The sequence below is a fragment of the Salmo trutta genome, chromosome 17, assembly GCF_901001165.1.
Source record: "Salmo trutta chromosome 17, fSalTru1.1, whole genome shotgun sequence".
Classification (NCBI taxonomy): Eukaryota; Metazoa; Chordata; class Actinopteri; order Salmoniformes; family Salmonidae; genus Salmo; species Salmo trutta.
In genome coordinates this window covers 32,763,783-32,787,527 of record NC_042973.1, presented here as the reverse complement: position 1 = coordinate 32,787,527, position 23,745 = coordinate 32,763,783, and the positions used below count along the sequence as shown (strand labels likewise).

Sequence of the window (23,745 nt, the reverse complement as noted above, 5' to 3'; positions counted from 1 at the left end):
GTGTATGCGATCAGTAATGGTTCAGTGGTCAGTCGGTTGCGGTCAGTGATGGTCACCTTGCGGTCAAGACGGTTGATGATGATCCTGTAGGAGGGAGTGGTGATGTTCAAGTTCTTGAAACACAGACCTGACGTTCCACCACTAGGGCTCTGAGAGAAAGGTGTCCAAGTAAAACAGTGTAATAATGACCATATAATTACTATGATAATGATCATGATTAGATGTTAAAAGGAAACTCACAGGTCGTCTGATGGAGTTGACGCTCTAAATATGAAACAAGAAAAAGTCAACCAATCAGAATCAGGTGCTTATAGCATCCTATGACAGTTTATAATAGCGAATGTATTTGAAACAGAGAGAGTTTGTGTGTGTGTTTTAGCGTGTGTGTGTGTGTGCGTGTACCTGGCTGGTAGGGCATTTGTTCACTGTTCCTATGATGTTCTCTGTGGGCAGGTAGACCAGGATGTAGGAGCCGTTATCATACAGCGCCACGTTGTTACCGTCAAACGTTATCACACGCAGGTCTGACATCACAGAGCAGCGACCTAACACATACACACACATGCACGGATAGGCAAACACACACAAGCACAGTATGTCTGTAAAATGTGTGTGTGTTGGTACGTATGTAGTGTGTGTGTCTATGTACAGTAGTGTGTGTTCTTACAGGGGCACTGCCAGAGCGGGCAGCAGGGGTCGGTGTTGGTGAGGACAGCCATGCCCAGCAGAGAGCAGCGAGGAGGAGTAGTGTTGTACCGACAGTGGAGGGAGGAGTTATGGAGGAGCAGCTCCCCGTTAAAGCAGATCAGTTCTGCACACTCATCAACACGGTAGGAATACGGGGGCTGGAGAGAACAGAGAGAGACGAGAGAGAGGGAGATCAGAGAGATCAAAAATTCAGCTACTGGCAAAGGGAGTTCTCCAGGGCTGCATGCTCGGCCCTCTTATCATGTCCATACACACTGTCTCTCACTGATTGGCTCTTACTGTGCAGGGGGTGGTGGGCAGAAGGAAGGGGGACAGTTGTGTCGGCATGCTGACTGCCTCAGGTGTATGAGAGGAGTCTGGGCTAGTGGCTGTTTCCGTTGTTATGGACTCCGTCGTCTCGGGGGGTGATGTCGACATGGTAATGGAGGTGTCATAAATGACGGGGAATACAGAGGTAGTCTCCGTGGGCGTAGCAACAGGACGGTGTGTTTCTGCGGTGGTCAGGGTGGGGGTGGAGGAGGAGAGAGGGGGAGGAAGGGAAAAGGAAGTGGGGGAGGAGATAGGGGGAGCTGAGGGGGAGCTGGAAGGCTGGGTGGAAGGCTGGGGAGGGGTAGCAGGAGGGGGAGGAGGGGGAGAGGGAGAAGCAGGAGAGAGAAGAGGAGGAGTGGTGGATTCGGTCACTACCAGGCTGGGGGAAGTAGGGGATGGCGTTTCCATAGTTACTCTAGTGACCACTGCAGGGGTCAGGGTCGGGGTCATGACCCCAGTGGTGCTGCTAGTAATGGTGGGGGAGGGAGAGGGGGAGATGGAGGGAGAGACTGCAGGTAAAGGGGTGTCCTCAGTCACAGTGGGGGTGGAGGGTGCAGGCAGAGAAGGGGGAGGAGGAGAGGGGGAGCGAGGAGGGGTGAGAGTGGGAGTGAAACTCTCCGTCAGGTGGGCTGTACTGGGCGTAGTGGGGGCTCTGGTGGCAGTAACACTTGTAGAGGCAGCACTGGTTGTAGTTCTGGTACTAGTAGTAGTGGTCCTAGATGTGGTAGTAGTACTAGTAGGCCTAACAGTAGTAGTAGTTGGGGTGGTGGTTGTTCGGTTTACGAAGGCGTAGGGTGTAGGAGTGGGAGGTAGGGACACACCTGAGGAAAGACACACAGACATACATTACTCTAAAAACGATGTAACTTTACAGATCCTGGTGTGATGCACTCTACTCACAGTCCTCTGTGTAGACACATCTCCTGGTGACCTCATCAAGAACCATGTTTTTGGGGCAGCGAGGGAAACAGCCCTCCACCCTGCCAGACACACATATAGACACGGACAAACGTTCAAAGCGCGTATTAAGCATGCCCTTACAGTATATAATCATGTTGTAAGTGTGTATTTGTAAGCGTGCATTTCTAAGTGTGTGTTAGGCGTGTTCTTACGGGGGAAGGAAGTGGCAGCGTGTGGCAGCGGGGTCGCTGCATGTACGGACACACGGACTGGCACATGCATGGTAGCGCCACTCACACATCATACGGTACGGGATCACAAAATTGCTCTCTGTAATACAAACATACACATTATGAACATACACATAAGAACTACAGTAAAATAAACTGTGTGTGCTGCGTATTATGAATTTGTATTTCTGTCTAACCCTCCAGGGTAAAGGAGCTGCTGGTCTTGAAGTTGTCAGAGTTGTCATATTTCTGAGCTCGTGCAGACGTGCGTGTCAGAGTCAGGAACACTCCTGGCTGGCCAATCAACTCGAAAGAGGTGTGGCCAGGCAGGAACACCCCCTGGTGCTGCAGGAAGGAAGCCCTGTGGCCAAACTCCTCCCCTCGGGTCCACTGCTCCAACCGCAGCCCAGAAAGCTCAGACACAACCAGGAAGTAGTTAGGACGCTCTGCTGACTCCAGAGAGACCACCGGGAGACCTGTAATACAGAGTTTAACATATGGGTGAAGCTCATGTGAGTTGAGTTTGTGTGTGTTTTGTGTGTGTGTGTGTAGGTGTGTGTGTGTGAGACTCACGTGATGTGCGGTCCTTCTGTAGTCCTGCTGTGATCATGAAGTTAAAGAGTAGCCCAGGGGGAGGCAGCCCGCCTACGAACTCCCTAACTAGAGGAAACACTGACCCACTGGTTCTGTTCACACCAAAGACTGTAGCGTTATATACAGCACTGACCACCGAAAACGGTCCTTCACCTAACTCTACAGAGGGAGAGAGAGAGAGAAAGAGAGAGAGAGAGAGAGAGAGAGAAGGAGGATATTCTCAATGTTGAGTGAATATATTAGTTAGCTCAGTTTGTATATGTGTATTTGTATTTTTGTGTGATTGAATGGTGTTCCTTTGTGAGTCATTTTGGTTAGCGTTCAAACAGACCTTGGTTGTAGTATTCACAATCATAGGCTGAAAGAAAAAACAAGTACAAACATTTAGAAACATACAATATCACATATGTACAGTATGTAATAGTACTGTAGCCATTCATAGCCAAGACATACTGTGTAGATCAAGCAGGGATAGAGAGACCATGGTATTGTGTAAGAGTGTATGTGTGTGTGTGTGTGTGTGTGTGTGTGTGTGTGTGTGTGTGTGTGTGTGTGTGTGTGTGTGTGTGTGTGTGTGTGTGGTCATTTGATGACAGATATAAATATTTTAGGGTCAGAAGGGGGACTCTATAGTTCTGTGTACTGGCATGTGTGTGTGCATGTGGGCGTGTAGGAGCATTGACTGACCCAGCACCTATGCTGACAGACAGAGAGAAAGTCAGAGGAACAGACACACATTGTGTGTGTATGTGTGTCTGTACTCACGGCAGACAGAGGGGTTTCTCCAGACCACAGTGACACCGTGTTGACAGCAGGTGTGTGCATAGGCAGCAATGGATGTACACAGACACTCACAGTCTCCGCCTCGGTTACAGTTACACGTGTCTGTCAAGCAGTTCCTATAGAACCATGATACATCCACCTACACACACACAAACACACACACATGAAAACACACACACACAGGTTGCAGATGTACATTAGAACCAGGTCATATCTACCTGGGGGGTGAGTGAGGGTATAGAGTGGGAGACAGGTCATCGGGGTTAGATGTGGGTTAGGAGTGTGTGTGAATAATGTAGGTAGGAATGAGTGACATGTTTGTGTGTGTTGAAGGGGAGTGAATAGGAGTGATGGGACATCAGAACAATGAGACGTGGGTTAAACTCTGGAACACAGGGATCAAATCACATATTATTTGTCACATGCTTCGTAAACAGGTGTAGACTAACAGTGAAATGCTTACTTATGGGCTCTTCCCAACTATGCAGAGAGACAAAATAGAAAAATAATAGAAAAAGAATAACACGAGGAAGAAAGACACAACGAGGAACGTTATATACACAGGGTACCAGTACTGAGTTGATGTGCAGGGGTACAAGGTAATTGAGGTAGATATGTACACAGCAGCATATGTGATGAGTCAAAGAGTTAGTCCATAAAGGGTCAATGGAGATTGTCTGGGTAGCTATTTTGTTAACTATTTAGCATACTTATGGCTTGGGGGTAGAAGCTGTTCAGGGTTCTGTTGGTTCCAGACTTGGTGCATCGGTACCACTTGCCGTGCGTTAGCAGAGAGAACAGTCTATGACTTGGGTGGCTGGAGTCATTGACAGTTTTTAGGGCCTTCCTCTGACACCACCTGGTATAAGGTCCAGGATGGCAGGGTGCTCGACCCCAGTAATGTACTAGGTCATATGCACTGCCCTCACTAGCACCTTGTGGTCGGATGCCAAGCAGTTGCCATATGAAGCGGTGGAGCAGCAAGTCAAGATGCTCTCGATGGTACAGCTGTAGAACTTTGAGGAGCTGAGGGCCCATGCCAAATCTTTTCAGCCTCCTGAGGGGTAAGAGGCCATGTTGTGCTTTCTTCACGACTGTGTTGGTGTGTCTGGACCATATTAATTCTTTAGTGACGTGAACAGCGAAGAGCTTGAAGCTCTTGACCCGTTGATGTGGGCATGCTCGGCCCTCCGTTTTCTGTAGTCCATGATCAGCTTCTTTGTCTTGCTGACGTTGAGGTTGTCACTGACCTCCTCCCTATAGGCTGTCTCATTGTCGTTGGTGATCAGGCCTACCACCATCGTGTCGTCAGCAAAACTTTTGATGGTTTTGGAGTCGTAGGTTGAGATGCAATCATGGTTGAACAGGGAGTACAGTATGGGACAAAACACGTACCCCTGAAAGCCCCCGTATTGAAGGTCAGCGTGGCGGATGTGTTGTTGCCTACCCTCAGCATATGGGGGTGGCCTGTCAGGAAGTCCAGGATCCAATTGCAGAGGGAGGTGTTCAGTCCTAGGGTCATGAGCTTCAGTAGCGGAGAGTGGGTAAAATCAACGGGGAAGGAATGCCAGGAAAAAAAGCCATATTTCAACCTATGTGTTGTGATAATTGCGTTGTTTGTTCTATAACCTGTTAGTTCATATGCCTTGACACCGTGATTTATAGGTCTACAGCTGAGACAATAAGAAGACACAGTGTCAGAATAAATTCAACCACATCTTTGTTTCATCTGTCCGATGAAGTCCACAAAACATATTGCATGTCACAAACCCTAAAGCATGGTCAAGCAAATTAATGTTTCCCACATTTTCGGACTACTAAACAACTATTGATTTAGAACCACGGAGAGTTAGCGCAAGTCGCAAAGAAAACAGGCGTTGCCTCCACTATTCCAGCACCATTTCAACATCTAATACAGTGACAACTAAAATATACCAAAAATGATTTAGCCCAATCAACGTAAGCTAAATATAGTGTGGCTGTCCATGGCACTGATTTATGTGTGTGTGTGTGTGTGTGTGTGTGTGTGTGTGTGTACGTGCAAGTAGAAAAAACATGTTGACTGATCTTACTTGTAGAGAAACGCCAATGCCATTCTCCTCTTTCATGTTGCCTTGGCTACTTGGCTAAAATGCTGGCTCGCTACCCTAACTTCCTTTCATGGGCAACGATGCGCCAGGCCAGCTAGTTAACATTAGCCTACATTACAGTGCATTTGGAAAGTATTCAGACCTCTTGACTTTTTCCACATTTTGTTACGTTAAAGCCTTGTTCTAAAATTTATTAAATGTGTTTTTCAAACCCTCATCAATCTACACAAAATACCCCATAAGGACAAAGCAAAAATAGGTTTTTAGCAATGTTTGCAAATGTATAAAAAAAAATGGAAATATCATATTTACATAAGGAATTCAGACACTTTAATCAGTACTTTGTTGAAGCACCTTTGGCAGCGATTACAGCCTCGAGTCTTCTTGGGTATGATGCTACATGCTTGGCACGCCTGTATTTGGGGAGTTTCTCCCATTCTTCTCTGCAGATCCTCTCAAGCTCTGTCAGGTTGGATGGGGAGCATCACTGCACATCTATTTTCAGGTCTCTCCAGAGGAACTCTGGAGCTCTGTCAAAGTGACCATCAGGTTTTTGGTCACCTCCCTGACCAAGGCCCTTCTCCCCCGATTGCTCAGTTTGGCCGGGCAGCCAGCTCTAGGAAGAGTCTTGGTGGTTCCACAATTCTTCCATTTAAGAATGATGGAAGCCACTGTGTTCTTGTGGACCTTCAATGCTGCAGAAATTTTTTGGTACCCTTCCCTAGATCTGTGCCTTGACACAATCCTGTCTCAGAGCTCTACGTACAATTCCTTCGACCTCATGGCTTGGTTTTTGCTCTGACATGCACTGTCAACTGTGCGACCTTATATAGACAGGTATGTGCCTTTCCAAATCATGTCCAATCAATTGAATTTACCACAGGTGGACTCCAATCAAGTTGTAGAAACATCTCAAGGATGATCAATGGAAACAGAATGTACCTGAATTCAATTTCGAGTCTCATAGTAAAGGGTCTGAATACTTATGTAAATAAGGTATTTCGGTTTTAAATGTTTTATAAATTTGCAAACATTTTTAAAACCTGTTTTCGCCTTGTCATTATGGGGTATTGTGTGAAGATTGATGAGGAAAATTAGTTTTTGTTAATTTTAGAATAAGGTTGTAACGTAACAAAATGTGGAAAAAGTGAAGTGGTCTGAATACTTTCCGAATGCACTATATGCTTGGATCAGAATCCCAATCATAATAATTGGCCAGTACGGAGAATAAAGTAAAACCACAAGTCCAAATCCCTATCTACATCCATGGCTAATAAGGAAAGGGACGATTTTAAATATGCAACAATTCAAGTTTTCTGTCAATGACGTTTGTCCTCTGATGTGATTGGTCTGAAACCAATCCCGTGAGACTTTTCTTTGGTGAGCCAGGACCATTCACAGCTGAGCTCACTCAGTTTAGCACAATGCTGATTGGCTATTATTTTATAATGTTTTTATCAAGGGACGCCAAATGCTCGCTGGCTTCCCTTGCATTCAAAGCTACGGGCAGCAACAATGTCATACGCTTTTTGACCAGACACCATAGATGGGCTACACATACAGAGACAGAGGGGTGCTGTTTCTTTCAATTGGATGCTTTCTCCGGTGAGAGACATTTAACCTCCTGCGAATTAAAGGAAATTCATGAAACACAGAAAGACAAAAGCTAAATTATTTTTATGTTTTTTTCTTGGTCATTTTTTGGGGGAAGCCTGGCTTCCCTTGGCATCCATGAACACACGCCAATGCTGAGCATAGTAATGAGCTTGGAGGGCACTATGGTGATGAACGCTGAGCTGTAGTCAATGAACAACATTCTCACATAGGTGTTCCTCTTGTCCAGGTGGGAGAGGGCAGTGTGGAGTGCAATTGAGATTGTGTCATCTGTGGAACTGTTGGGTGGTATGCGAATTGGAGTGGGTCCAGGGGCCATGTGAATGTTAACTTGTTTAACCTTTTCACGTGAGGACACAGGACAGTTAACTCTTGCTGCCCTCAAATCAAGGCTCGCTGCCTGCTAATTATAGGCTATGTTTCAAGTTGTACATTTTACATGATTTTCAAACAGTTTGAAATTATGTGCGTTCCGCCTCCTTATTAATTAACATAGAAGTAGCCCATTTCACCGTGTCAGACAATTTACATTAGAGGCATGCTATGCTAATGTAAGCGAGGATTAGCTAGATGAGCCGGATACATTTTTCTACTCCATGAGAGCCCAAGCACTCCCCTAAAGTTTTCTCAGGTCATATGCAGATATTTGTGCATCTCCAGTCAGAACAGAACCTGCCCAAACTTTTTCCCCCTGGTGCATTTTCCGGCTGGCGCCCGCATTGCCTTTATCATTGTTTTCCTTACTAATAATTACTATGTGCATTCCTATCAAAGTACATTCCTTATTACCTTATCATAATACAGTTTCTGTGTATTGTGTTATGTAATTTCTACTGTAGCACACCTTATTTATGTATGGAGTATAATATATTCTGTGTGTATTCCTTTACCGTGCAGCCTTGAGGTACTGATTTCATAAACTTTATGGTGTTATAGGAGAATTGTGCTTAGGTAAACTCAGAAAAAAAAGAAACATCCCTTTTTCAGGGCCCTGTCTTTCAAAGATATTTCGTAAAAATCCAAATAACTTCACAGATCTTCATTGTAAAGGGTTTAAACACTGTTTCCCATGCTTTCAAAACAATTAATGAACATGCACCTCTGGAACGGTCGTTAAGACACTAACAGCTTACAGACGGTAGGCAATTAAGGTCACAGTTATGAAAACTTACGAAACTAAAGAGGCCTTTCTACTGACTCTGAAAAACACCAAAAGAAAGATGCCCAGGGTCCCTGCTCATCTGCGTGAACGTGCCTTAGGCATGCTGCAAGGAGGCATGAGGACTGCAGATGTGGCCAGGGCAATAAATTGCAATGTCCGTACTGTGAGATGCCTAAGACAGTGCTACAGGGAGACAGGATGGACAGCAGATCGTCCTCGCCATGTCAGACCACGTGTAACAACACCTGCACAGGATCGGTACATCCGAACATCACACCTGTGGGACAGGTACAGGATGGCAACAACATCTGCCCGAGTTACACCAGGAACGCACAATCCCTCCATCAGTGCTCAGACTGAGAGAGGCTGGACTGAGGGCTTGTCGGCCTGTTGTAAGGCAGGTCCTCACCAGACATCACCGGCAACAACATCGCCTATGGGCACAAACCCACCGTCACTGGACCAGACAGGACTGGCAAAAAGTGCTCTTCACTGACGAGTCATGGGTTTGTCTCACCAGGAGTGATGGTCGGATTCGCGTTTATCATTGAAGGAATGAGCGTTACACCGAGGCCTGTACTCTGGAGTGGGATCGATTTGGAGGTGGAGGGTTCATCATGGTCTGGGGCGGTGTGTCACAGCATCATCGGACTGAGCTTGTTGTCATTGCAGGCAATCTCAACTCTGTGTGTTACAGGGAAGACATCTTCCTCCCTCATGTGGTACCCTTCCTGCAGGCTCATCCTGACATGACCCTCCAGCATGATAACGCCACCAGCCATACTGCTCGTACTGTGCGTGATTTCCTGCAAAACAGGAATGTCAGTGTTCTGCCATGGCCAGCAAAGAGCCCGGATCTCAATCCCATTGAGCACGTCTGGGACCTGTTAGATCGGAGGGTGAGGGCTGGGGCCATTCCCCCCAGAAATGTCTGGGAACTTGCAGGTGCCTTGGTGGAAGACTGGGGTGACATCTCACAGCAAGAACTGGCAAATCTGGTGCATTCCATTAGGAGGAGATGCACTGCAGTACTTAATGCAGCTGATGGCCACACCAGATACAGACTGTTACTTTTGATTTTGACCCCCCCCCCCCCTTTGTTCAGGGACACATTATTCAATTTCTGTTAGTCACATGTCTGTGGAACTTGTTCAGTTTATGTCTCAGTTGTTGAATCTTGTTATGTTCATACAAATATTTGCACATGTTAAGTTTGCTGAAAATAAACGCAGTTGACAGTGAGAGGACTTTTTTTTTGTTGCTGAGTTTAGTTACATTTTTCTATTAGTTATGTAAAACAATGCTAACGCTAATGGAGTCAAAGAAGTATTAAACCTTTAAAGCTGCCCTGGCCTTATCATGACCATTGCATTGGCCTGTGTATTCATTTTGCCTGCATAGCTCTACTACCCTGCTCCCTAGTGGAGCCCTTGTGGAGCTCTTCAGTTATTAAGTTACTTCTTTGTAATATGGATGTATTGCTATATCCTGATATTTCATTATAATTACCTATAATTCCTCTTTATTCTGTACTTTCAGAAACCACACACACAGTATTAAACATAACATGCCAACATCGTAACTTGAACTGGACATCTTTCTTGCCGAAGATTGAGGACAGCTTTTGTATGCTCGCAAAATACTGTTTGGAGAGGGAGTAGGGAGGATGAGGGAGTGAGGAGGTGGGTGAGATATTGTCCATTTAATTGCATAATGGAACTGTATTTGATTTGTATGTGAACTGTATGTCCAATTACAAAAAACCTTTTTCAGTAATAATTTCATTTGTTAGCCATTGAGGACAGCAGTACCAATCAGATGGAAAAATATATACCAATTGGTGGTTTTCCTAGCACATGCCACAAAGCTGTTCATCATGTCCGCCATATCCACTGCCCCCATTTTGCGATTATAGTCAAGCACACAGTCTGGGTTGATCTTTCTCTCACCCATCAGGTGGTCCACCTTCCCTGTGGCTCTCTTCTCCTGTAGGTCCAAGGCATAACGATTGGTCTCCTCCACTATGTCTCCACCACTTCCTCTGTCAGAAATAGCTTGAAGCACTCTGCCTCTGAGGGAGATGGCAAGGGACTTTGCACTCCCGACTGGAACTCATCAAAGCAAACAGCAGGACCAGGAAGGGTGAAATGGCTGGCGGCCTTCCAGCTACCGCAGGCCCTTCGTACTTCACCCACTGTTGGTCTCCCTCCATCACCACCAGCATCTTCAAAGGGATCTGGGACTTTGTCGGTTGGAAAGGGTTCCTCAGATTCAGGGTTCTCAATGGTCACAAGGCTGGGGGCAGCTACTCAGTGTCACTTTCAGAATCTGATTCCTCACTGTCATACTCAGAATCATTGTCAGAATTGACAAAAAACTCCAGAATTTCCTCATTTGTGAGTTGTCTTTTTTTGAAAGACATTGCTAATGCTACAGCTTAGCCCACTAGCTACATACATAAACAACAACACTAAATGGCTCCAAGTGAGTGTCAGGGGAGATGTGATTGGCTGCCGTTGCATTGATACTGATGATTTGTCTCCACAGATGGTTTAACGTAGGCTTATAATTAGCTACAATTGTCCCTGACACAATGACCAGATAGAGCTGTTGAAGGCCTAGCTTCTCCATCTAGCCACAACAGTAGAAACGTAAAAAAAAAACTATCTGTGGCGGTCAGTATCATTACACCGGCAAGAGCCACTTGTATCCATAAATCACTATCAGAAAATGGTTTGTGTGGTAATCATTTCTTTATTTGTTGTTTAATTCATATGTTTTCAAGTACTGGTGACAAATCATGCATTCTGATTCTTGCATAGATTTTAATGGACACGTATGATGTGTGTAAAATACTTTTTCGAAGGTTGTACTGAGTATGATGAGCTAATGCTAAGCTATTTGCCCGGCTATGTGTGGAGCAATGTTTGTTGACATTATTCAATACATTCTGGTTGTCACATAAATGTCTGTCAAACCAAAGATATTATAGAAAAAAGAGGTGATGGGATGGTTCACTCATCTTTCGAGTAAACTTCAGGAAGAGAATGATGGGAAGTAAATGATGGTAGATCACACAGCCCCTTTCGCCTTCGAAATGCATACTGCAAACAGACCCAACTCATCTTGTCACCTCTTCTTATATTTGGTTGACACAGAAAAACAAACATGGCAGTGCACACAAACTCTGCCCACCGTCGGATTACATTAGTGTTTCAGAAAGTGTTTTACTCAATTACTTCAATCACTGGTGAGCTCACCCGTGATTTGATAAATTGTAAATAGTAATTGCTCTTAGCTAATTCATATTATGGTTTCTATCAGCTGAGAGTTGGCTAAATATGACAGTTTGCGTTAGCTCACTCTTTATTCAGTTAGCACTAGGACTAATGTAGCCTACATTTCTCCGATATGGATGAGAATTGTATTGCACTCTTGCTACTTCTGTGAATGTCTGAACATTGCATTCAAAAATAAACTGGTCACATTGAGGACATAGCGTTATAAAGACTGTTTTTATAAGAAAGAAAATATGTGAAAAAACGGCGTGGCCAGCTCAAATGCTAGATGTTCTAATCAAGTGTTCTAATCACACCGGTTTGCTGCTTGGACCACTGTGAAATGATCACACCTGTGTGTTTGTGCGCGTCAAAGGGATAAAGGTCTTATTCACATTGGCTATGGAGAGCGAGATCACACAGTCGTCCGGAACAGTTGGTGCTCTCATGCTTGGTTCAGTGTTGCTTGCCTCGAAGCGAGCATAGAAGGCATTTAGCTCATCTGGTAGGCTCATGTCACTGAGCTGCTCGCGGTTTGGTTTTCCTTTGTAATCCATGATTGTTTGCAAGCCCTGCTACATCCAACGATTGTCAGAGCTGGCCTAGTAGGATTCAATCTTAGTCCTGTATTGATGCTTTGCCTGTTTGATGACTCGCCCGAGGTCATAGCAGGATTTCTTACAAGCGTCCATATTAGTGTCCCGCTCCTTGAAAGCAGCAGTTCTAGCCTTTAGCTCAGTAAGGATGTTGCCTGTAATCCATGGCTTCTGGTTGGGCTATGTACTGTATGTACAGTCAATGTGGGGACGTCGTCTATGCACTTATTAACCTCTCTGGGGTATGTGGGACGCTAGCGTCCCACCAGCGGGACACACTATTCAACAGCCAGTGAAATAGCAGGGCGGCAAATTCAAAACAACAAAAATCTCATAATTCAAATTTCTCAAACATACAACTATTATATCCCATTTTAAAGATACACTTCTCGTTAATCCAACCACATTGTCCTATTTCAAAAAGGCTTTACGGCGAAAGCATAACATTAGATTATGTTAGGACAGCACCTAAACAAGAAAAACCACACAGCCATTTTCCAAGCAAGGAGAGGCGTCACAAAAACCAGAAATACAGCTAAAATGAATCTTCATCAGATGACACTCCCAGGACTCAATGTTACACAATACATGTATGTTTTGCTCGATAAAGTTCATATTTATATCCAAAAAAAACATTTTACATTGGCGTGTAATGTTCAGAAATGTTTTGCCTCCCAAAACTTCCGGTGAATGAGCACATCAATTTACAGAAATACTCATCATAAACATTGATAAAATATTAAACTGTTATTCAAAGAATTATAGATACACTTCTCCTTAATGCAACCGCTGTGTCAGATTTCAAAAAAACTTTACAGCGAAAGCACACTTTGCAATAATCTGAGTACAGCGTTCATACATGAAACCAAACCTGCCATTTTGTGGAGTCAACAAAACTCAGAAATAATATTATAAATATTCACTTACCTTTGATGATCTTCATCAGAATGCACTCCCAGATATTCCAGGTCCACAATAAATGTTTGTTTTGTTCGATAAAGTCCATATTTATGTCCAAATACCTCCTTTTTGTTTGCGTGTTCAGTCCACTACTCCAAATGCAGGAAGCGCGCGCAAAATGTCACGACAAAAAGTTTAAAAAAGTTATATTTATGGTCGTAGAAATATGTCAAACGATGTATAGCATCAATCTTTAGGACGTTTTTAACATAAATCTTCAGTAATATTCCAACCGGACAATTCCAATGTCTTCAGAAAAGAAAAGGAACACAGCTAACGCTCACGTGAGTGCGCACCTCTGAGCTCATGTCATTTTCTCACTCATCAACTTCCAGGCCCTCTTGTTCGCTCCATATTCACAGTAGAAGCATGAAACAACGTTCTAAAGACTGTTGACATCTAGTGGAAGCCTTAGGAAGTGCAAAATGAACCCTAAGTCACTGTATACTGTATAGGCAATCACTTGAAAAACTACAAACCTCAGATTTCCACACTTCCTGGTTGGATTTTTCTCAGGTTTTTGCCTGCCATATTAGTTCTGTTATACTCACAGACATCATTCAAACAGTTTTCGAAACTTCCGAGTGTTTTCTATCCAAATCTACTAATACTATGCATATCCTACCTTCTGAGCCTGAGTAGCAGGCAGTTTAATTTGGGCACGCCTTTCATCCGGACGTCAAAATACTGCCCCCTACCCTAGAGAAGTTAATGAAGCCGGTGCCTGATGTGGTAAACTCCTCAATGTTATTGGATGAATCCTGGAACATATTCCAGTCTTCGCTAGTGAAACAGTGATGTAGCTTAGCATCTGCTTCATCGGACCACTTCCGTATTAAGCGCGTCTCTTGTACTTCATGTTTGAGTTTTGGCTTGTAAGCAGGAATCAGGAGGATAGAGTTATGGTCATATTTACCAGGGAGGGCGGGGGAAAGCCTTGTATGGGTTTCTGTGTGTGGAGTAAAGGTGATCTAGAGTTTTGTCGCCTCTAGTTGCACAGGTGACATTCTGGTAAAAATGAGGTAAAACAGATTTCAGGTTCCCTGCATTAAAATCACCGGCAATGAGTAGTGTCACCTCTGGATGTGCATTTTCTTGTTTGCTTATAGCCCTATACAGATTAGAGATTAGAGATGCATGGTATGCATGTGCATGTGTGCAGTCTTTGTCATGACAACAAACTACACCCAATAAACAATAATATTTTCAAAAATAAACCTTCACATACATTATCTTACTAAAACTGTCAGCGTAATAAGGGTCACTCTTGTTATTGTTTTATTATTGAATTTGTAAGCAGATGGTGTCATTCAGCACCATCTTTTGGCCGCTCAGGGAATAAGACCACACAACCTCCAGCAACCCACCTTCCAGGGCTGCACACATTTAATAATAATTTGGTGGGTGCTTATATTTGTCCTTTTTCACACATATACTAGTGTGTATTAATATCTGAATTGGAAATGTGTTTTTTGTATATCCCAACTCCCCCTGACACACCCTTGGAGAGTGGGGCCATTGCCAGGGTCTGCCATTATCTTGGTGACACTGGAGCAATTAGGGTTAAGTGCCTTGCTCAAGGGCACATTGACAGATTTTTCACCTTGTCGGGTCGGATGCTCTAACGGCTACACTTAGAAAAAGAGGTGCTATCTAGAACCTTAAAGGGTTCTTTGGCTGTCCCCATAGGAAAACCCTATGAATAACCTTTTTTTGGTTGCAGGTAGAACCCATTTGGTTCCAGATAGAACTCCTAGAACCCTGGAACCAAAAATAGTTATCCTACGTGGACAGCCGAAGAACGCTTTTGGAACCCTTTTTTCTAAGACTGTAGGCTACCTGCCGCCCACATTTAACCTGAACCCTGTACGTGTGTGTCCATTAGTGTATATCTCCTGAGAGTAGAGCATGTTTACTGAGAGCAGATAAGAATCGTTCCCATAACCCACTCCCCAGTGTGGGTGTGAGTGTGTGTGTATGTGTGTGTACTCACCACGTTGTGACAGGGGATAAAGATGTCACTGTAGAGTAGTGCACACTCTCTCTTGGCGTACGGCTGTCTACCCAGGTCTCCTTCACACGCTCTCTTCACCACATAGTCACTCTCACACTGACATACGCACGCGCACACACACACGCGCGCACACACGCGCACACACACACACACACACACACACACACACACACACACACACACACACACACACACACACACACACACACACACACACAGTGAGTGGGTGTCTGATTTCTCTTAAATATCACAGGTAGGCCCTAGAGACGCAGGAGACTGGGTTGAAGGGTGGAAGCCTGGGGGGGGGGGGGGGGGGGGGGGGCAGTTGGAATAAGGGTAGGGGCGGGGAAATAGACCTCTTTCACTTTCCCAACTAAAGAAATGTTCCCCCTTTTAGCCAGCTGGTATTCATTACTCTAGGCTTAATTTGTATCATTAGAGAGAAATCAAAAAATTGCTGTGAATCTGTTTAGTTCAGTAGTTATCGTTCCAAGTGGGAGTTAGAGCAGATGGTTCGGAGTTTAAAGTTCCACTTTGTGTGTGTACCTGTCCCAGGGCCCAGCTGTCTCCAAAGCCCTGAGCATTGCTGACCTCCATGTGACTGGACGTGGTCATGTCATTCACCGTCACACTGTCAAAGTTCCCACACAGACCACTCAGGAGACCCTAGAGACAGACAGGGGGAGAAAGAGGGAGATGCGAGAAAGAAAAAGACGGAATAGGGGTGGGGGGGGATGTGTGACTGTTCCAACTCAGTTCTGGTGAGAGAGAGAGAGAGAGAGAGAGAGAGAGAGAGAGAGAGAGAAAGAGAGAGAAAGCGAGAGAGAGAGAGAGAGAGAGAGAGAGAGAGAGAGAGAGAGAGAGAGAGAAAGCGAAAGCGAGAGAGAAAGAGAGAGAGAAAGAGAGAGAGAGAGAGAGAGAAAGCGAAAGCGAGAGAGAAAGAGAGAGAGAAAGAGAGAGAGAGAGAAGTAAAAGTATCCTGACCTTCCACTGTGGTCCAGCTCTGATGTGCACGGTTGTCTTGCGGTCCCAGAGAACGGTCAGGTCCTGTTTGGGGAAGTGGATGGCTGTGTAGTAGCCTGCTGACCACAGCTCAAACTCTGACCCCTTACCTACCACACTGGAGGGGCTCTGGATGAAGAGAAGAGATTACACACACACACACACAGGACCAGACTTTGGTTAGAACACATCAGGAGTGTCACATGTACCAAACACATAAACTCAAATAATGTGTTTGTTAGAGCGGCTATCAGATCAGTAAGAGTTTCTAGCTAGTCCTAAATGAGGGTTGGTACTGCCCACCAGGGAGCGCTCATGGACTTTCAGGTTTTAGAGTGAGAAGGGAAAGGTTGGTGTGCATGTGTGTGCGATGCGCACAGGCTGGCCTGAGTTGTCGTTGAAGTAAATCTTGGTGAATCCAACATGGATGACCAGCATCTTCATACAGACGATCCCACTCTGATAACAATCCTTATTCTGGGCCACGATGGACACCTCACCATCTATACTCTGGAGAGAGAGATAGGAGAGAGAGAGCGAGCAAGAGAGAGAGCAGTCCTTATCCTGGGCTACTATGGACTGCACTTCATCTATACTCTGGGGAAAGAGTACTGTGTGTGGTGTGCAGGTCTGTCCCCAGGGCTGATAGAGTGCATTCCTGGCGCTCAGTGTTCCTCTGGGGGACTCTGACATTTACAGTAGCAACATCACATTCAGGGTAGGGAACGTACTGAATGATGCAGATAGCAAAGTCATGAAAAGAGCTGACATACACTATATAATTACAAAAGTATGTGGACACCCCTTCAAATTAGTGGATTCAGCTATTTAAGCCATACCCGTTGCTGACAGGTGTAAAAAAAAAAGAAATCGAGCACACAGCCATGCAATCTCCATAGACAAACATTGGAAGTAGAATGGCACGTGCTGAAGAGCTCAGTGACTTTCAACATGGCACCATCATAGAGCTGCCCCGGTCAAGTGCTGTTATTGTGAAGTGGAAACGTCTAGGAACATGAAATGGGTTTCCATGGCCGAGCAGCCGCACACAAACCTAAGATCACCATGTGCAATGCCAAGCATCGGCTGGAGTGGTGTAAAGCTCGCCGTTATTGGACTCTGGAGCAGTTGAAACAAGTTCTCTGAATCACGCTTCACCAACAGGCAGTACGACAGAAAAATCTGGGTTTGGCAGATGCCAGGATAACGCTACCTGCCCGAATGCATAGTGCCAACTGAAAAGTTCGGTGAAGGAGAAATAATGGTCAGTGGGGGGGTGGGGGGGGGAGTTTCATGGGTTCGGGCTAGGCCCCTTAATTCTAGTGAAGGGAAATCTTAATGCTACAGCATACAATGACATTCTAGACAATTCTGTGCTTCCATCTTTGTGGTAAAGGCCCTTTCCTGTTTCAGCATGATAATGCCCCCGTGCACAAAGCGAGGTCCATACAGAAATGTTTTGTCGAGATCGGTGTGGAAGAACTTTAACCCCATCGAACACCTTTGGGATGAATTGGAACGCCGACTGCGAGCCAGGCCTAATCGCCCAACATCAGTGCCCAACCTCACTAATGCTCTTGTGGCTCTTGCAGCAATGTTCCAACATCTAGTGGAAAGCCTTCCCAGAAGAGTGGAGTCTGTTGTTAGCAGAAAAAGGGGGACCAACTCCATAATAATGCCCATGATTTTGGAATGTGATGTTCTATAAGCTTTTGGCCATGTAGTGTATCTTAGTGTACCTGTCAGTTAAAAGGCATATCTGTTTCCGGAAGGATCGGAAACAGATCCTTAATGGTTACCCCAGCTCATAGCCCTGGGTAAAATAATAGACAACAGAACAGAGAAATGTGATGTGATCAGCATTAGATGGAACACCTAATATGGCTGCCAGTCCAGCCACCACAGAACCTTGATTAGAACTGGAATGTCCCAACGTCCTGCTCATTCTAATTTTATATCCCTGGGAGTCTGCCGCGAACAGGCCTCTCTTTGTGTTACTCAGGAGTGTGTGTGTGTGTGTTGCTACAGCTTTGCTTACCTCAGTCGCTCTAATTAAAAATCGTTCCCAGATTAAAGAAACTCCTTGGATCCCCTTTCCCTGATCCCAATCTGCCTACACACACACACGCACACGCACACACACACAAACGGCCGAGGAGCACAGCGGCTCTCTTCAAACATAGCACAGTCGCTAACCCAGTGACTCTCTGACAGCCCAAGCCCCTAGATAATTCCCGTTATTACTACTCAGTCCCGTGTATGGTCTGCTAGAAATTCTCTCAGTTCTAGGGCTGCTAAAATCAGTAATCCTGTTGAGCTATTTCCCCCCATTAGTACTGTTTGCTCTGCCAGTCTCCAACTGTACACTCTCCAGCAGACTTTAAAATGAGGCTCGGGCTTTGGCTAATTGTACAAAGTATTATCTCCAAGATGGACATGTTGGACATTTGGGTCCGGGATACAAATCCCAACATTTTATTGTGCTCTGAAACATGGTTAAAAAGCTCTGTTGATGATAATTCCATTGCACTTCATGATTAAAAAGTTTACAGAAGTGATTGGACAAAGAAGGGTGGCGGTGTATCAATTTATGTGAAAAACAACTTTAAGGTGACCGACTAGTTGAGCTACTAGTTATAAATGTTATTTCCCAGAATGTTCATTTCTATGTTGCTGGGATCTATCGACCTCCCTACGCCACAGCGGGAGCAACTAGCTCCATTAATAGCCTCTGAAATAGTGATATCCGGGGGTCTGAATCTCAATTAGCTTACTCCCTCGTCTGATTGTCTTAAATCAGCATGTACTGATCCGAACTTAGTCCAACTGACTTCAGAGCCCACTTGTTTGAATGTGGAGAATCCTGCTAAATCAACTCTGATTGATTTCATACTTACAAATAACCCTCCTAAATACTTAACTAGTGGTGTCTTTGCTATGGGACCTCAGTGACCACTGTCCCAAAGTCTGTGTCAGAAACACAAAGTTGCCTAAAACTTAACCACGCCTTATCGCTAAGAGAAACTTTAAACACTTCCATTAGTAGGGTTCTGACATGACCTTAACCATTGAGTCTTACTTAGTGTTAATGACACTCCGGAAGCAGAACTTGACCTTGAACAATTCTTTAGTATGTTTATCTCTGTATCTGATAAACATGCTCCTATGAAGAGATTAAGAATGAAAGATAGAGCCAATCCATGGTTCACGCCTGAACTTGATGAGTTAATTTAGCTAAGGAACAAAGCTTGGTCTGAAGCCAGACACACTGGTAACTGCTGACTGGCTCATCTTCAGATAACTTAGAAATATATTTACTGCTTCCATAAAAAAGGGCTAAATCTAACTATTTCATTAATTCCATATCTGACCCTCGTGGCAATCCAACTACATTTTGGAAGGCTATTAAATCACTAAAAAGAAGCAGCCACACCTTTCTGCCCAATGAGGTTCTATTGAACTCCCAATACTATAGCAGACAAAACTGAAATAACTGATGAGTTTAACCAACATTTTATTGCAGCGGGACATTTATTTGAAAGGTGAAATAGCAGCAATAAGGACAACTCTGGAAATACTGTTCATGAACATAATACAAGCTAATCTCTGATGCAACCCTGTTTAATCAGAGAGACCCACTGTTTTCTCTTCAGGCAAGTCACTACTAGGGATGTTCTGGACGCTCTCTTAGCTGTTGATGTTAAAAAATACACTGGGGCAGACATGCTTGACCCGTGTCTTCAACAATTTGCTGCACCTCTGATTATGGAGCCCTTGACATATGTTTTTTATCTATCCATTCTCTTGGTTACTATTCCTAAGGTGTGGAAGGCAGCCCTTGTTCTCCCGCTCCATAAAGGTGGTGATTCCTGCAATCTTAATAATTATTTCCCAATTTCAAAACTTTCATGTCAGGTGAAAATATTAGAACACTTGGTAGGCTGTGGTCCATTTCAGATAGAAAATGTATCCTGAATACTCACCAGTCAGGCTTTAGGCCAGGACACAGCACCATCTTGGATGCTTCTCTACTCATAAATGACATAGTTAATGCACTAGCTAGGAAACAGCACTGCACTGCCCTAACTGGGGCTTACAGCTCTATGTGGATGACACAGTTATTTATTCCCGTGCCCCCTCAAGGCAGCAAGCCATTCACCACCTTCTGCTTGGCTTTAATTCAATTCAAGAATCGCTCACCGATCTTAAATTAGTGTTAAAAGTTTATGTCTCCAGCTCTTGTGAAATTGATCCTAAAGACCTGTATCTGTACCTTGACAGTAGCCCAAATTGAGCTAGACCTGCATTATAAGTATGTAGGTATTTGGATAAGTTGTCCATTAAAACACACATTGATAAGCTGACAAAAAGTTGCGAGTAAAGATTGGTTTCATGTAAATAAATAAATCTTGTCTCACTTTTGAAAATAGGAGGGAAATTGTTCAAGCAACACTGTGTTAAAACCTCTAGATTCAGTCTATCACCCAGCCTTGCGTTTTACCGCTGGTGATCATTTCTGTACGCATCATTGTTTCTTATAGTTCTGTTGGCTGGGAGACTCTGACTACCAGAAGGGCCCAACATTAGCTATTATTCACATATAAAGCATTTCTCCAGAAACTCCCATACTATTTCACCTCACTCACCTCACATTGGAAATCTAGTAACTATAAGACTCAGTTTCTAGACTGGTTGGTACTAGAGGTTCCACGGGTCTCCTCTGAGTTAGGGAAGACTGCTTTCAGATACTATGCCCCTCCGTCCTGGAATGACCTACAGGTCACTCTAAAACTTTATTCTTTGGTCCCAAAAGGTGAATTTAGGGATAAAAAAAATTGATCTATGAAAACTGCACTTGTTTTGATTGATTGTATGTATTTGTTTCTACTGCCCTTTTGAATGTAACGTAATTTATTTGAAATTATGTAACTATAATTGTTTTGTGATCATGCTTAAATGTGTTGCTCACATTGCTTGAACTGCTGTTCTCCAGGCACCATTGGAAATGAAACTCTGGGCTCAGTGGGTTTCCCTGGTTCAATAAAGGTTCATAAAAAAAAACACACACACACACCTTGAGTAAGTAGACCTGACAGTCCGAGTGGTAGTCATACTCCAGGCCATCGAAGGTGTGGTAGTGTCTGTCGCTGTAGACCGTACATACTGCCGGACACGGAGAGTAATTACAGTTAAAATACCCCCGGTGACACACACTGGAGAGAGACAGAGACAGGGAGAGATAGATAGACAGAGGGGGAGAAAAACATACAGACAAAAATAGACAAAGAGAAGACAGTAAATGAAACACAATTGAGCATTTGAAGAATATTTAGGATACTAGTGCTCTATTTTGTTTCACGTTAACAGCATTTAACAATCCTTAATGGAAACATACACCAAAAAACTATCTTTTGGTATTTGTTTCATTAGTCCATTGTTGATATAGTCCCAAAATGTTGTGCATGTCAGCAATCAAGTTTTCAAGATATATAACTTTCAAAATACAGAAATACAGCTGGCATCAAATCAAATCAAATCAAATTGTATTGGTCCTATACACCGAATACAACATGTGAAGATTTTACAGTGAAATGCTTACTTACCAGCCCATTCCCAACAATACAGAGTTAAAAAGTATGACAAATATTTTCTAAATAAAAAAAGGAAATAGTAACACAATAAAATAACAATAACGAGGCTATATACTGTACAAGGAGTACCAGTACTGAGTCAATGTGCATCATAGCGGCTGTATTTCTGTATTATGAAAGTTATACTGTATATCTTGAAAACGTTATTTCTGACATGCAAAACATTTTGGGACTATATCAATAATGGACTAATGAAACAAATACCAAAATATTGTTTTTGGGTAGAGTTTTTTTGGGAGGGTCTTACCATCTGTAACAGGGGGTGTCGACGGTCTCCCCTGGCAGATACTCCAGGCCCAGCCAGGCACAGGGACAGTTCTCTGGGTAGTAACACTCCCCACGGTGCAGAACCAGCCTACACACAGACACACACACACACACACACACACACACACACACACACACACACACACACACACACAGTCAGGTAGAACCATTACAACAATCAGGGCTCAAGCATGTGTGTGTTAATAAAGTATTTATTTCTGTGTTAAAAACCTAAGCCTGGTAATATTAAGCTAACATACGGAATTGTTTTAAGATGGTCATACCATGGATCATTTAGCTATTTGATTTGGAATTTTAGGACCCCTGCAGGTATAAAAAAAATGTCTAAAAACATTATTTGATAAAATATTTAATTTGGTCTTTACTGCCATAGCTCATAGAAAATGCATTGAATAACACATTCCTTGCGGCACAAAACTACTTCCATACTACTTCCAAAACTACTTTTTCAACCGGTACTGGGTTACCTTCGGACGAGTCCTGTGACACTTGTGGGGGTCATAGAACGAGTCTCCCCTCCCCTCATATTAGTTTGTACCCTAAACGGTTTGGATGTTACAAAACGGAGAACACCATCATCTTCGTGAACCTTATCTTTCCATAGTTTGTAGACCAAACCATTCGGACGCTACAGACGTTTTTTCGTGAGAAGACTGATTTTCGGGATGTCTCCAGGTCTGACAAACAGCACTGTAGCTCTGCCACTTTCCACAGCAGATGTGGAAGGCCGACATTGGAGGATGTGTTGGATTGAGACGCAGCCCATACAAAAAAAATTCAAAACTTAAACAGATGGATTTTGATGGGGATTTTTTTATCATGTTAATTAGTTTGACGCAAGGGTGCGCCAATCGACAGCAGGTTTTTTTAAAGAGTTAAACTAACACACAGACACACACCCTACCCAGGTGGGCAGACACAGCCAGGTATGCAGGGCGTGGTGGGAGGACAGGTGAGGTTCAACATCAGGTTCCGACAGGTGAGCTCACAGGCCACACCTCCTCGCCAAGCCACCACCCCCTTGACCCCCTGGGGTTCAGAACAGCCGTGGAACACCTTTCCCTCCGGACACTGGCCTCGCTCCGGCTCTAAAACACAAAGACAGAAGTCATTCAGAAACAGAGCTTTGTTGATGGATGGATGGATGGAGAGGAAAATAAAAAAACGTTATTTTAACCTTTATTTAACTAGGAAAGTCAGTTAAGAACAAATGATGGCCTAGGAACAGTGGGTCAACTGCCTTGTTCAGGGGCAGAATGACAGATTTTTTACTTGTCAGCTCTGGGATTTCATCTAGCAACATTTCGGTTACTGGCCCACTGCTCTAACCACTAGGCTACCTGCCGAGAGGGATGGTTGGTTTACCTCTTTCTTCTGGTACACACTCCATCCTTCCATTCCTGCAAAGACTGTTGATGGGAGACAGAGTGGGAGAAAGAGAATAAACATTTTTCAGAGCTCTAACATTACCAATCAGGGAGATTGTTTGAAGGGCGTTATGTCTGTGAAGTGATTTCTCTATAACCTCTCTATGAACCTTCTATGTATCATGGCTAGTGTGTGTGA

The 23,745-nt window shown here is 44.1% G+C and overlaps 1 protein-coding gene across 1 annotated transcript in view; it reads right to left on the bottom strand.

Moving 5' to 3' along the window:
• LOC115151357 (otogelin-like protein) overlaps window positions 1-23,745 on the bottom strand; it is a 58,811-nt gene that overhangs the window by 9,004 nt on the left and 26,062 nt on the right. Inside the window, exons 21-39 of the mRNA XM_029695271.1 lie at window positions 23,545-23,588; window positions 23,084-23,267; window positions 22,139-22,246; window positions 21,315-21,453; window positions 16,619-16,750; window positions 16,223-16,369; window positions 15,785-15,904; window positions 15,218-15,334; window positions 3,507-3,663; window positions 3,073-3,099; window positions 2,721-2,900; window positions 2,345-2,623; window positions 2,130-2,247; window positions 1,918-1,997; window positions 988-1,838; window positions 668-845; window positions 403-545; window positions 241-264; window positions 57-149 (exon numbers count right to left, since the gene is read on the bottom strand). Of these exons, the coding sequence (XP_029551131.1) occupies window positions 57-149; window positions 241-264; window positions 403-545; window positions 668-845; window positions 988-1,838; window positions 1,918-1,997; window positions 2,130-2,247; window positions 2,345-2,623; window positions 2,721-2,900; window positions 3,073-3,099; window positions 3,507-3,663; window positions 15,218-15,334; window positions 15,785-15,904; window positions 16,223-16,369; window positions 16,619-16,750; window positions 21,315-21,453; window positions 22,139-22,246; window positions 23,084-23,267; window positions 23,545-23,588 (3,121 nt within the window). The remainder of the gene's footprint in view (window positions 1-56; window positions 150-240; window positions 265-402; window positions 546-667; window positions 846-987; window positions 1,839-1,917; window positions 1,998-2,129; window positions 2,248-2,344; window positions 2,624-2,720; window positions 2,901-3,072; window positions 3,100-3,506; window positions 3,664-15,217; window positions 15,335-15,784; window positions 15,905-16,222; window positions 16,370-16,618; window positions 16,751-21,314; window positions 21,454-22,138; window positions 22,247-23,083; window positions 23,268-23,544; window positions 23,589-23,745) is intronic.